This window comes from Pomacea canaliculata, linkage group LG11 (assembly GCF_003073045.1).
Source record: "Pomacea canaliculata isolate SZHN2017 linkage group LG11, ASM307304v1, whole genome shotgun sequence".
NCBI classification, from domain to species: Eukaryota; Metazoa; Mollusca; class Gastropoda; order Architaenioglossa; family Ampullariidae; genus Pomacea; species Pomacea canaliculata.
Window position 1 is genome coordinate 16,231,090 of NC_037600.1, and position 15,084 is coordinate 16,246,173.

Genomic DNA, 15,084 nt, shown 5'->3' on the forward strand with positions numbered 1-15,084 from the left:
CAGATAAATTCAGAACCAGAAGCAGAAGCCTGACCCACTCTGAACCAGGGAACTTAATTAAGAGCAATCGACTGCTCTTTTTCCCTTACCCGTCTGTTCTTCTGCCCTTGGACCTAAGAATCCTGTCACAGTTTTTTAGGAACTGCAGAGATTCACTTTTTAATTCCAGTCAAGCTTGTGAGACAAGGCCACGAACGCATTGAATACAAACTCCCACTGCAGCCTCTATTTCATTTCAAAGAAAGACAAACCTAGACTGCCGTCTCTATTTTATTTCACGGAAATCCAAGCACCATGCCTGATTTTTATCAAACGGAATTAAAGATTTTGGTGACAGAGCGCACAAAATAATCACATTGTGCGCAGAAAAGACCTTTTTTACTCGGAGATTCCTGGTTGTTTTCAATCGTTTTTGAGTGTTTTAAACTAGGAAAACTATTATTTGTACCCATACCACCAGTGCCACTAACTACACTATTAAAGACTTAGTTTTTGGTTTTTATCTCTAGAATATTTTTCGTTTTTTATTAGACGGAATAATTAAAGTTGTATGCTGACTCTGAATGGATTTTTTTAAAGGTTGGAGCTATTAAAAGAATTTGTTTTTGTTATTTTAGGGAAATATCTCAACTATTTCTACCCAACCCCGTACACCATCGTCCTGGGCCGCAATGATAAGATTCTGACCCGCGTGAAGCCAGACAGGTGTGCCAGGAACTGCTTGGAGGAGACGGACTTCGTGTGCCGGTCCTTCGACTACCAGGTAAGGTTTATTTATATTCAACAAAGTGTCACATGATACCTTAGTGGTTCATCCTCTTTCACTGACTTTGTGTGTGTGTGTGTGAGATGAATGGATACACCAGGTTTAGCATCCCTTTGTGCTATCCTTCTCCCTCTTACAAAAATAATCTTGCCTTCTCATCTCGGATCCTGTCTCTGACTACAGACTTCAGATGCTGTTTCAGTGTTATTTTGTTACATGCAGTGAACAGAAGAACCTTCTTTTTTGATATTCTTCCAGTCCTTTGTGTTTGTCTCTATTCGTGTTAATGCCCGTGGGTTACTAGAGGCTCGAGAGCTGGTATCATGCTGTGTTTTTGATCAGCTAATAGTTCGACAAATTTAGCTTCTGGGCTGCACACATAAAGTGGAAGTAAACCTGTCTCAGACATATTTTTTACTTCCGATCTTAACAACATCAAAGAGCCGCAATATTAACTGGAAATAGGACTTGGATGTCCAGGTAATCTGTAATAAGATCTGCACTTGCTTGTACCTTGAAGTCCCTGCTCTGCTTCACAACTCGTATTCATGGACATCGACTATCTACTCATGTGTAAAACTACCCTCACTTTTACCCGACAGGCCCACAAACTCTGAATTCATGAGTCACTGAGTAGATAGAGTTATTTAATCTACCGGCATAACGGGAATTCCAGAAAAGGAACTTTACAAAGAATGAAGCAGGACACCTACTATATCGATGAAATCATAAAAGCAGGCAAGAAATGCCGACAGTCGAGTTTATTCGTTGATGATATTCCTCGAATAAGTATTAAACGACAATAAGATCATTTTAGTTTTTGCATGGAAGCAGAATGAAAGGCCAGACAAAAAAGGACAGCGATTTGATAACTCTCTTCTGTTGAAGTAAGTCAACCACGACCTCCGAATTATTTACACAACAAAGGAATAAGTTATCAGAAGAGGTCCACTTTGATAAAATACTGTTGGTAGAAACCTTTGAATAATCCATGGAGACTATTTTCGGGTTTCCTGACTTATGCAGCTCAGAGCGGGTATCAGAGTGAGTAGACTACATAAAGAATGCCATCTCTGGGACCAAGTCATGAAGCGAGAGTAATTCCTTGCCCTGGGGTAACATGGGGACCGACAGGACAGGCGTCTTGTTTCCCAAGTTCTAAAGGGATGTCCAGACTCCTCAGATGTTATCTACTCCTGAAGCCGTAGTTATAAAGCAGTCGCAGAGATGCCCTGGGGGTAAAGAAACATAAAGTAATATCCGCCGGTCTCGGCATCGCATGGTTACCACGGAAACAAGTCCTCGATCCGCCATGTCTCAGAGAAACGACTTACTCTCGCTTCATAGTCACAGCCTCTGGTCCTTAGCTCCCCTTATCACTCCTCTAGGTATCTTAACTAGTCTACAACTACAACTACAGCTTTTGAAGATATGATAGGAAAGTGATTGAACACCTGAGGGGGTAGGATACTCAGGTGTGATGCGTCGTTATGATGCAACCTCGCTGTTAAATGTAGTTCAGGGATGGAGTAGGAAGAACAAATATAAGAAAACTAATTTCTCAGTTCCGTACTGCCACAGGCAAATATTGCTTGCTATCCCGGAGGTCTTTTTCATTCCCTTTGGCTGATTTGTTGAGGACGAATAGTAGATGTCTTTCGCCTGGCTGGGCGAGAGTCCTTGACCCACCCAATCCCTGCTTTTCTTGTAAATCAGTCTCCGAGGGTTTAAGTGTTTCGACCTGACTGAACTTCATATAGTAGATATGTGTGTGTGTGTGGATGTATGTGTTTATGGTGTTGTTCATGGAGTTGTCGCTGTATGTTGCTTGCTTAGCACAAAATATTGCCCTTTCCTGTCTTCTGCCCTCGATCCGTCTGTTCCCTACCACACCCTTGATGGAAGGGAAGGACTTAAGAGAGGAGGGGAGGAGGATTTTCTATCTACCAAGATTCAGCTGATGGCGGCACATGTCAGAACCAGATCCTCCTTTCACTCCATCTTTTTGATTTTCTTCCCTCCCTAGCATCGGATCGATGAACGCACGCGCATGACAACGTGACCATCGTGCACGTTACAGCTTATACTTCATAAACAGTTTTTTTGTCCTAAAACTAAGACATCGCATTTCATCACCGATGTCCTTAATCACGAGGACTTAGCTTTTTTTTTTTTTTGGAACATTTTGCGTTTGTTATGTCGGTTAGTCGTATTTTCTTCGCAATTGTATTCCAATGTTTTGTCTCAAGTTAATGCAGTCTGGCCAGAAGGCCAGGGACACGAACAAGCAGGTTTCAGATTGCAAATTAATAGAATGTTCAAGATGGAGTTTAGCGACCTTTCATACAGTCTTCCATACTGACGCAATGCAAGGCCAGAAACATTGAAGGATTCCATTCCTGTCAAAGCTATCACCTTGTCAAATCCAGTAAAGATTGTATTTTTAAAGAATTTATTTTGCATTTTATTTTTTAAAAAATATCGCAAACGGTTTCATCTTGCGAAAGATACAACAAGCCTTGAATAATTTAGTTCCGCCGCTAAGCATCCTGGCTTGTTTGGAAGCCACTCCATTCTCCGCTGTTTCTCTTTGATCCTAAAGAGTTTCTCCAGCACCGCCTGCAGGTTTTCTTTTCATTCTAATTAGTTGGAAAGCTGACTTTGGTAGTTTAGTTTTTTTTAGCCTGGTTTTTTTCCCCTTTCTGCCAAAGTGACTGAAGGACTGTCTTGTTAGTAAAAGGTACACGAGGTCATCAATTCTCTTCCCCTTCCACGCAATCAGAACACGGAGCTCACAAAAAAAAAAAAAAAAAAAAAAAAAAAAAAAAAATTGCGATCACTTATCCTCAGTGAGAGTGAGCACAACTCAGTGTACTCAGAATATTGAGTCCCGGTGACGTCGTCGGGTGGATTAGCCTTTGCATAGGAAATCGAACTCAGCTCACCGGGAGCACAGGTAAAGGTGAGGCGAGGCGATTGATGTTCTCCATCCTGCCATCCTACATTTTATTGTTTTCTCAAGCGACAAGCTGATAATTTTTTTTATATCTTCTTCTGCATGTCAATAGTCTGGCTGTACTGCCGAGGTGGAGTGGGAAGAAATCGGAACTCAGAAGCTGGCAGAGGGATTGGCCTTATAACGACAAGTGTTTTATTTCTAGCTCAAAATAATTATTCATTGACATGTCAATCACTGAATGGAGCAGCTCGTATGCTGGACAAGAAATTTTATCTTGAAAATACAACAATAAGCAGCAATGTCTTTTACCGAACATAAATGAGAAACTATAACTAAATAAATAAATGAATAAATAAATAAATGAATAAATAAATAAATAAATAAATAAATAAATAAATAAATAAATAAATATCAGGAACAGGAGAATCGAGCGATGCCAGAGAAAACCCAACATCCTGTCACAGATCCTTGACTCTTTTTATTGACCAAGACTTCGGGTGAAACAAGTGTAGGTGGTAATAGGTTGTTCCCGACCAACCCCACACCCACGCTGTCGGTTGACCTCAAAAGTTTCAAGACTTTTCAGATGACACAAACAAACAAACTTTTCCCGCTATGACTTGTCCTTTTTCAACCCTGGCTTTGTAAATCATTCAGAATCATTAGCAGTAGTTTGTTTCATGAAACTTTAGGAATTATCTATTTTTTTTTTTTTTGGTTGGGAGGATTATTGAAACTCTGTGAAAGAAGATTTTTTTTGGTCCTTTTTAATGTGTCTGGCAGCAAAGCCGAGGTGTATCGGAACAGGAAGTCGATCATCGATCGATGATTTCGTCTCTGGACGTTGGCTGTAGATTATATTGTCGTCTTAATTACCTCCGTCCACTCATTACATTTTTCCCGAAATTGTCAGCAGGTAATCCATGTGCTTATTAAAGTATTGGCCATGCTTTGAGAAGCATCTTTTCTCGTGGGAGTTTCTTCTCGGGTCGTGGAGATCGGTGGATGGAGTTGTTGCACGGTTGGTGATGTCATGAACAGAGCATCAGACTGTGGAGCAGAAGGTCGTAGGATCGAATTTCGAGCGGGACAACACTTCCATCTGTCCACCTGGCCGTAATCAGTCCCCAATTCATTAGGGAACGCAGACGACAGGAACAGACTTGGATTCTGCTTTCTGTATGTCTTGGTTTCGGTATCATTTCTGACATTCTCTTGGCCAATTAAACATCGCGCTTTTCCAGACGTCCAGAATTAACGTTAATTGATTTTTAAAAAACCTTTTCACGAGCCAATGGCTGTGACTTCCTGATTGGTGTATACAGGTTTGTAGATGTTAAGGGCAGGCACCCTTTTTTTAAAGCAACGAAAGGTGATGTGTGTGACAACTTGAGGGGGATATAAAAGTTTATTGATGAGATTTCAACAATGCAAATTTTTGACTAGTAAATTATACACGAAAATACTTGAATAGAATACATTAACCAAACGAAGACGAAAAAAATGGATTGAAGAAACGCGGAAGACATACTGATATTACAAACTGACATGAGAAAAAGTAGCATCAGAGAACAAAGTAGAAGCGAAAAGTTTTGATGACATGAAACCCAACGATGACCCGACGGAATACGTTTGTGTTAAATGACAAAGTTCAAAAGAGGGAGGAATAAGGTGAAAATATATGAGAGTCATGTGTAATTAGCTAGAAATAAGGTTAAAAAAGCAAACTGTGATGAGAAATTCGGAGACAGGGGAGAAAAACCTTCAGTAGCGATATTTGGAAGTTCATAGTAAAGAAATAATGGAATGAATAACAATAGAAGAATAAGAATGGAACAGTAATGTTACAGAAAGAAAAAAAGACAATGAAATAAAATTAAAGGGAACATAGAAGTGATGATGGTGATGGTGATGGTGATGGAGGGGATGATGGTGGTGGTGATGGAGGGGATGATGGTGGTGGTGATGGAGGGGATGATGGTGGTGGTGATGGAGGTGATGGGGATGATGATGATAACAAAAATGAATAAATGTGTTTCCCAGAATTCAACAAATAATACGTGCTATAAATGTATCGCATATCCTTGTCGTGCCGATGTACCCTTTCTTCCGAACCGTCCAGCGCGTGGGTTGCAGACATTTCAGAAATTAATCACGTGCCCACGTTATCAAACGCTATTCTTTGGTTTATCCTTCCGATGGACTGTCAGACTCTCCAAAAGGCTGAGAAAGCATTTCAGGATGCTTGCCTTCTAAAGAGAACTCTTCTTGACATCAAGTTCACATCTTGAAATACTTGAAAAACTGGCAGCTTCTTGGAGGTAGGCACAGAATATAAGAGGATTTTCCAGTTGCCTGGAAGGATCATCTGTCCTCTCCTGCCACCATGATGCCATTTTTGTGTCAAATGTATTAAGTGTGAAGACATCAGTCTCTGACCACCCCATCTAGGAATAACAAAAACCGTGGGCTGAGTGTATTGAAACTTGTTTTTCTACTAGGATTAAGATTTTACTTCTCTCTCTCTCCTCATTTTTCAAAGCTAATCTCAGTTAGTATTTATGCTCTGAAAATGAAGACAAATGATTCTTTCCCCAGAGCAGACGACAGTTTAGCATGATTTATTTCCATACATTTTTTTCCCGTTAGATACAACATGTTTCCTTTCTTTATACCTCATTATCTGGAGGCATACTATCCCTGTAATGGCCTTTTGCAGCGAAAATTGATGTTATTCTTCTAGTTACTCCTCCGATTTCCTGAAGATGATGTCCTGATGAGGCTCGAACAACTGGTGATGCTGATGCAAAGGACATAGGGGAGTGAACTATAAATACGATACCACCGCTGTTAGTGAGAGAGGGGAGGCAACGACATGGACAGTTGTGTCCCCTAATCTCATCGATGTAAAAATCAATTTTTCTTTAAAATCTCCTTCGGGTATTATCGATGCCAGACGAAATAATTGGTACAGGTGCGAGGAGTGCAGGTCTGTAGTCGTCGAGAGAGAAAAAGTTGGGGCTAGAATTATAAAATAAGCTTGATTACATTGTCAACGGGCGTCGGTTCCGAAATTAGTTCAATCAGACACATTTGGTTATAATAGTAAAATTTCCTTTTATAGGCTAGATAAGCATGCATGAAAATATCTTGGTCAAACATTCAATGATTCAAGGTCTGATGAAATTTTACACTTTGGAAAAATCTCCAATATTTTTTTTTTTTCTTTCTTAAATGCTGAGTAAAATTCATTTCGCCCTCGTGTATGTACGTGTAAGTGCGTGGCGACACCGGCTCGTTTCCTCTTGATTGGCTTCCCCCAAGAAATTCAGTCGTCACCATGGAGGCTTGTTGAAATCTCCTGTTCTCTGCCCTGGAGGCACTCCCCTTACCGGATAGAGTTTGGTCTTCTGGGGCAGGAGGCAGAGACTGAAGATATCTGGCTAACCCCAGAAAAAGCTTCAGGTTTAGCTGCCCCCCCCCCCCCTGGAGACCGCTTCCTGAGGTTGAAGACACGTAGACTTCTGGGTATTTCTTATTTCTCTCCCTCTCAATGCCTGAGTGTTTGAAGCCGGAGAACCCGGAGTAGGTCCCGGTGGGTAAAGCTACCCCCGCTCCATGACTGCTGTTCCTCTGGGATATATTTTTATCCCCCGAATAGCATTCCTTTTAATGCAAGACAAAGTCCATCGGGATGATTGATTGCTTACTTCATTTTTGCTTGCTTCAGTATGATATTTCCCATAAATAAAAGAAATTTGGATCACAGATGTATATTTTGGAAAGCAAGTAGTGTATAACAATGCAATCCAAGAGAGATAAAGAAGGAAGTAAGATAAAGAAGGAAGAGTGCAGGTCAGCTGATCAGTACTTTGAGATATTCCAGTTCTTGAATATACATCATGTTCAAACCACACAAATCTTGAGAAGAAGAGGTTGATAATGGTCAAAAGATTGCGAATATCCAACAGAGAATATAGACCAAATATATCCTGACCTACTGACACACACTCTCGTAACTAAATGCATGCGCACAGACACGCAAACACACCAGCATGCGCACCTAATTCACCAAACAGACGAGGCCGGGTTTATGCAATTTCTCCACAGCGCGCCATTACCATTCACGAGGGTAGCCGAGCATACGAGGGTTTGGGAAAGAATATTTCAAGAAGCCGTTGTGACAGTGATGCGATTTCATGCACGCGGACCCGGCGCTCACCGGCAGGCCCTTTTACTGGATGACTAATCGATGAATCCAATAAAAGCTACGACTATAAGGCTTGCGGGCGTAGAGTGTCTCAGCGGGGGGTCTGGGAGGATGGGAGGATGGGAGTTGGTGGGAGGGAGTTGCAGACCTCCAGACCTGGAGGAGCTTCCAGTAGAAACAAGATGCTTCGAAAGCCCAGAGTGGGTCTGGGAGGACGTACTTAAATGCAAAGAGGGCAAACTGAGAGAGTTTCAAATTTTGACCGATTGTGTGGGAGGGACGGTGAGCTGGAAATATGAAGAAGAAAGGAGAGAGAGAGGAGAACAGAGAGATGGGAAAGTTGAGAAAGAGGCTATATATATATATTCATACATACTGCATGACATCATCATGAGGTTCATAGATATTAACTTCTGTATAACTTCTGTATCTGCTGTCTGTTTCTAATCCCAAAGACTGTCAGACCGAGCTTTTCTGTTTCTGATTTTGTTTTTGATACTCGTATTTATTCTGTCTTCCCTTCATTCCCTTGTATCTTTGCGCATGCGTGGAAGTAAAGCGATTCACGTCCTTTCGTCATCCCTTCCAGCAAATCCCGAACTAACCCATCATACCATGCGGTAGTGGAGGCTCAGAGTCGTAGATGAGAGGCATTTGAAATATACACCCCATCGTAATAGCCAAAAGATGAATATTTCAGCCAACAACACAAATGAAATGGTCATGAAAGTGATTAAAATGTTTATCTGTGTGGTGTCTCTAAATTAAAAATGTGGAAAAGGACCTGTCACCATGGAGCAAATAATCCTATAAGTTTCATGATTTTATAAACATTATTTGTGTGTGTGTGTGAGAGAGAGAGTAAGACAAAGCTGCTGGCAAGCCTTGAATATCAGCAATCATATTGTTGTACATCCTTTTGTCAAAGTGAATGAGAAGACATCTGTTTCCAAACCAAGTCTTGTTCTTCGGTTTCGCTGCGCATGTACGAAAATTCCAGACATGATTGTTACAGGCTTTTACTGTCTATCATCTGCGGCAGACACCTCCTTGCCTATCCTTTCTATCTTAAGCAGGACAGACGAACAGTGTCTAGTCCAGGAATTTCGCCATCGCTGTCTCTAAAATTTCGTTGTTCTCTGGCCGCGGCTCGCAGTTTGCGGAACAAACTAGGAAATAAGAATTACTTCAATTATCCTGCAAGCCGCGTCCTGGACACTCGGTAATTTGCAGCTTATGATTATGAAGAAGTCGTGGTATAATTTGTCAGACGGTCAAAGTAGGCGTTTACCTTCGCATCACCGTGAGAAGACCCCAGAAGGATTAGTCTGAGGATTGTAGAGGCAAATGTGATAAAAGTAATCGGTCACCTAGACAACCTTCTATAACCCATAAAAGATGTTAGCCGTTGGTTAGGAGAAATCTTAGACATTGCACAAATCGAAAGCTTTTTCAATGTCTACGTAATGGAAAGGGATTGCCGGGCTAAAATTGTTTTCTTTCCAAGTTTTCATTACTCTGATCTCACAAAATCCTGATTTTATCCCTGCGTCGTTAAGGGTCACTGAAGCTGGTTGCCAGGAAGCAAATGGAATTTGGGGTATGTGAGGTCAAGCTTTTTCCTTTTATGGACAAGAGCTCTTGCGATGTCCTCGATGGCCGGAGTTAGGTCCCTGGAAATGAGACTGTAAGCAGCGGAAGGAAGCATTCCATAGCCATGGCTGTTGCCGGGACTTAAGTCATACATGGCCAGACGGCGGCAGACTGTCCAGGCCACAGAAGGTTAAACAGACATATTTCATGCTTAACCTTTTGTCTTCTCTTAGACACTGTCTTCTCAATCCAGCCTTCCTCGTTGCTCTAGTTTTTAAAAAACAGAATTTCGTGTGGATAAAAGGTTGCAGTTTTTATAATTATGGATGAGTCTGGCTACAGTGACAACAAGAAATACAACGATAGAAGTGTCCTGATCCCGAAAATTATTGTAGCCTGAAAAATAATTATGTCTAAGAAGTTGAAAAACACAATTATTGGAAAGTTTGAAAACATCTACGGTTGTGATACTTGAAACCAGTTTTTAAGGCTAAATTAAATCGAAAAGCCGAGATAAACAAAGTTGTTAGGGATTTACAAATTGCAGCCCTTTGCTAGAGTTACCTTCCATGGCTTTACTTCACGTTCTTTTTGTAGCAATATTTATCGATTATTTACCCGTTCTTTTCCCATTTGAGATTCCTACTTTTTGTGATTTTTGTCTGAATTTTTCTTTATGATTTCTCAGTGAGCTAGTTGAAATACAAATATGTGGTTACAGAAAGAAAACGCCAGTGAACCATGAAGACAAGTCATCACCTTCTTTGTAAAAAAACCATATATATATATAATATTCATTCAAAAATGAGCTCTTATAATACTAATGTTTCATTCATTCAATATATTATAATTTTAATCTGTAAATGCATGACAGTCCTTATAATACGTAAGCAAATAAAGAAATGAAAACATCCGGTTAGTGAGGAGGGACTATGGACTATGTTGCTTTATCCAATACGAAGATTAGTTTACTGACCACGATATAAAGAAGAAAGGAGTGATTTTGTTTGACCAGACCTTAAAAAAAAAAACTAAAAAAGCCATTGCACAATAATCTTTTAGCATTTTAATTTTATTTTTGCAGATTCAGAATGGCACTTGCTTGCTGAGCGCTGCTACCGGAAGTGACGTTGGACGACTTTACTATCAGGGCCAACAACAAGCTCATCACTTCGAAATGAAGCCGTTTCTTGGTAAGTACTTTTATCACTTCCTAATCTCTCTTTGTTTCCTTCCTGCTTCGTCTTCTCTGTTGTGTGTTTCTGTGTCTTACTGTCCATGTTCCTCACATGGAAGGACAAAAGAGAAGGAGAGAGAGAACAGGTGGACGGTGTTGAGGAGTAGTGCTCATGGAAAAAGATGTGTTTAAAAGACTAAACCCTTTCAAATATATTTGAGTTTAATTTGTTTACAATTGTTTGAGTGTAAGGATTAGAGAGGGGGACAAGGAGAAAAGAAAACTCTGGTTGAGAGAGAGAAAGAGACAAAAGGGTGTGAAAGTTAAGGGCAATTAATTATTATTGTCTCATTATCAACTGTGTGTCTGAAATCCCGTGTAACAAAGTCCAAATAAGATCCCAGATGTTTTTTTCAAGAAGAAAAATAAAGTTATGTCCACATAAGAGTACCCTAGGGGCTCGGCACCGATAAAGGACACGACTACAACAATTTGGGACTGAGCGACCTCGCGCGTTAGCGATTCACTTCTCGCATCCGCGTGAACTTAACAAAAGTTTCCAGGGTAGCTCAGTACAAAGTCTAGTCACCGGAAACTGTTGCCGAAGACCTGTCAAGCGATGTCCAGAGGGAACCACTGTTCTGGTATGGTGGGCATGGGCAGCGGTGCTTCCAAGAGGTCCAGCATCGATCTGGACTCCTGTGACTGTTGACAGATGAGATAGATGATAGTTTTCCCGGCAGCCTCTTGAGGCGATTCGAAATCGCTTCCATCTACAAAGTAGCTGTACTCATAGGTCAAACCACTTGGCCCTGCTTTCTGACTTTACAACCTCAGTGCCACGTGCTGTTGTTGGTTTATTTACACAATTTTTTAAAGTCTTCTGCGGAAATTAATTAGGAAAGGGGTCTAGTCTCCCAAAGTCGACCAGAACACTTACATCTCAGTCTTTCAGGTGATAAATCCAATTTTTTTCTACGAAAATCTTTATTTAAACTTTCAAATCTTTACCGAAATCAGAGTTCGAGAGATCAGAGTGGAATTCTTACTTTTCGATTAAAAAAAAGTTTGGAGTTAAAGTCTGGTAACTAGAAACTTAAAAAATAAGTGTGTAACAGGATGAGGATTAAGAAGAGGCTTCATTGGTTTTTTTTTTCTTTTTATTGCTTGTCATTAGCTTCTGAATGTTGCTTTTTTTAATTTTCAGGGTTTTTTTCGATTTCATTATCCTTTTCTTTCTGAACGACCTGCTCCGTCCATGTTTTTAGAAGCTAAAATCTTTCTGCAAGCGAAGATATACTGTCACACTACAGTTTCTCTTTTTTTCTCTCTTAAGTATTTGTCTGCTGGACAGGAAAATCTGTGCTTCTAAAATTTCTCTTAGAGCTCGACTACTGTAAGAATGTAAGCGATGTCTTGGACAAGATAACTTCTAATTATTTTCTTTCTCTGTATCGTGAATGACATAAACAAAAGTCGTGTAATCTGGTTAAAACTCTTCTGAAACCTCTTGTTTTTGCACTCTCTAGGGAAAGGTTAAGAAAGGTGACTTCCTAAAACAAAGTTTCTAAAGTTATTTTTTTCCCTTTTTTTAAAAAGTTTCACGAGGTTTGTTTTAAAGAAAATAGTGCATCAAGTCACTGGGTTTGTGTGATGGGGTCAGATGAATGCGCTGTAAGGCATGAATGTGGATGTCCTCGCGAGGTACGAGGAGAATGTTGCCAGGACCAGACTAGAGACATGGTACTCAACATTAAAGTAAAAAGCATCCATTCCCTGGATATTTTGCAACACTGCCCAAGGCTGTGGGAAATTCAAGAATCTGGGTATTCATCTTTGGCCAAAGTACTGCAGAGAAAGAAACTGCCAAGTGAAGGTCTGGACGATGGGATGGTAAAGTCTTCAAGAAATATCAGAGCAACCGAGGAACTTCTCCAATCTTCTCCAACAAGGAATGAAAAGAACAACACAGGTCCTGGCGACCACCTGGCCATGCTACACCCCACAGTTACCATGGCATGCAATGGTATTGCTTCCCCTTGACATCAGAATTCATTGCCATGCTTTTAATATATACAATCGTAAAACCTGTTTGGTTAATTTTTTTTTTTTTTTTTTTTTTGTCCGTGGGAGGCTGTCATCGTCGAATGTTATCGCCCCGACGTGCAGACGGCTCCTTGTAATTGTGGGTGCTGCAGTTTTTCTTGCGACTACTTAACACGGATCTGTAAACCCATGTCTGCAACAGTTTCTCTCTGGAATGGTGCCAAGGGCTGGGTGGGCCCCAGAACCATGGTCTGTCGATTCGCACTCTGCCATCCGATCGATGGCGCACAACAGATTGTATGTTCATCTGAAGACGTGCCATTCACCTCTCCCGCCTTTCCCTCCCAGACCTTGATCCCTTATCTGGGTCACGCGCACGTGCGACCCCTTCATGCAGACCGGAACAGGGTGGAGTGAATGTAGAGGGGCGACTCTTAACTAGGATCACTCTCAACTTTTCTTATCCCCCCCCCACCTCGTCTTACATTCTTCTTTGATCCACGTGGTGGCGATAACTAGGGTTTATCTCACCCACAGCCATTTCGTTGTCCTGTGATTTCATTCTGTGCTTCACTCCAACCCCGCCACCGTCCTTCTACCATCTTTCCTTCCACCAAAGTCGCCGGCTTTGCTGGCATGGGGTTAATGAGACCTTCGGGTGACCGAGATTGTGGTAATCAACAAGAAGAGGACAAATCCCCCGTCTACGTCACACTGGGTATTAGCGGTCAGTTGTTACAAAAATAAGCTAATTTGTCTCGGGGAAAAAATGATTTTTTTAAAAAAACCCGGTTTCCATTATCTATTCCGCATTATACTATCTCACGCGAAATTGATCAAGCTGGTGAAGGAGAGATTTTTTTTTGTTTTTTTGTAGTGAAGCCATTTAGTTATAAAGTGCAGCAGGAAAGGTTTTCTGCTTTTCCTTTTATGCATTTTTTTTCCAGTCTTCGAACCTTGCAAGATCTATATTTGAGAGTTATTGTTCTTTATTTTAAGCAGCTTTGTAAACTATTGGTATCCTATACTCAGAATGTAGACATTGGACAAATCATTGTCCACTGACGCAAATGATACAAAATTCCTGTTGAAATAGCAATCGAAATAACGACGAGGAGGATAATGATGATGACGACGACGACGACGACGACGTTGATGATGATGATGATTCGAAGAAGAAGGTTTCTTTAATAATTAGTGGACTCGCTATTCCCTTCAGGCCACAACTGCCATAAAATTGTAATAGTTAAAGAATCAACACAACTTTTTTAGCCTGATGTCTCGCTTTCCTTTTATTTTATTTATTTATTTATTTTTTTACACAAATGTTCTTCCTCCTCAAGGATTCTCAGCGAAAGACAATTTTACCAAGAGCCGTTTGAGGAGAGGCAGCAACAAATATAGACGGAGCTTTGTTTGTGACAATTTCTTTTAAAGTGCAGTTTCTATTAACCCTATCAACACCAGATTTCTCGCTGTTCGTACTGCTTGCAGCCAGGTTTTTTTCTTGTTAAAACATTCTGTCTTCAGCAGAACTCTGGTCCCACTCGTGCTTGGCGATGACGTCTCTTACAAACCCTCGTTTGCCTCGTCTCCTGCTAAGAGTTACCAAAAAGTATTTCTCCCTCTGGCATTTTGTCCTGGGATTTGAATCGACTTGATCCTCGCAGCAATGTCGCTAAGCCGCGTGCATTCTTATTAATCTTTTTTTTTTTTTTTACTTTCACCAAAGCATTAGTAAGCTATAACAACAAAAAATGTTTGTTCAGATGGTCTTTACCTTTCCGGAAAGCAGTCCTGTAACTGATTTTTGCTGTTTTCGGTTGGATTTGATTCTAAATTAAAGTGTCTTGTGAGAGTATTGATAAGCAGAGCTTATTTAAGGCATAAAATTTTAGAAATCCTGCATTATAAATTATCTTTCAGAAGCTTTGATGTGTAAGGTGTGTTGGACGAGGCACGGCGAAATATTCTCGTTTCCTCTTTCCTCCGTCTCCCTTTCCTTCCTTTTTTTTGTCCCTCGGGTTTTGTTCAGTGTGCGTGCCGGCGCACCATTTTCATGGTGAGTCCTTCTCTGTCTTTGAGAAAAGATTGTTTGATCACATCGGAGCTTATCAAAGGACCCTTCCGGCACCATCGACCTTTGCCGAGGGGAAGATCGAAAGGTTTTTCCCTGTTGACTCTGTTGACCGATTCGGTCGAGACGACGCCGGACCTGACGGAATAACACCGTCTTGACCAAGTGTCTTCAGGACCGAACCCAGAGGATGCCAGCGACGGGGACATGTCACAGCCCGCCACAGAGACAGAGATCCTCGCCCACAGAGGAAATG

At 41.0% G+C, this 15,084-nt stretch overlaps 1 protein-coding gene across 2 annotated transcripts in view; it reads left to right on the forward strand.

Annotated features, from left to right (window-relative positions):
- The window catches only part of LOC112575994, a 59,627-nt gene that overhangs the window by 26,093 nt on the left and 18,450 nt on the right, over positions 1 to 15,084 (forward strand). For both annotated transcript variants that reach the window (XM_025258180.1, XM_025258181.1), the window contains exons 5-6: positions 618 to 763; positions 10,613 to 10,721. In XM_025258180.1, the coding sequence (XP_025113965.1) occupies positions 618 to 763; positions 10,613 to 10,721 (255 nt within the window). The remainder of the gene's footprint in view (positions 1 to 617; positions 764 to 10,612; positions 10,722 to 15,084) is intronic.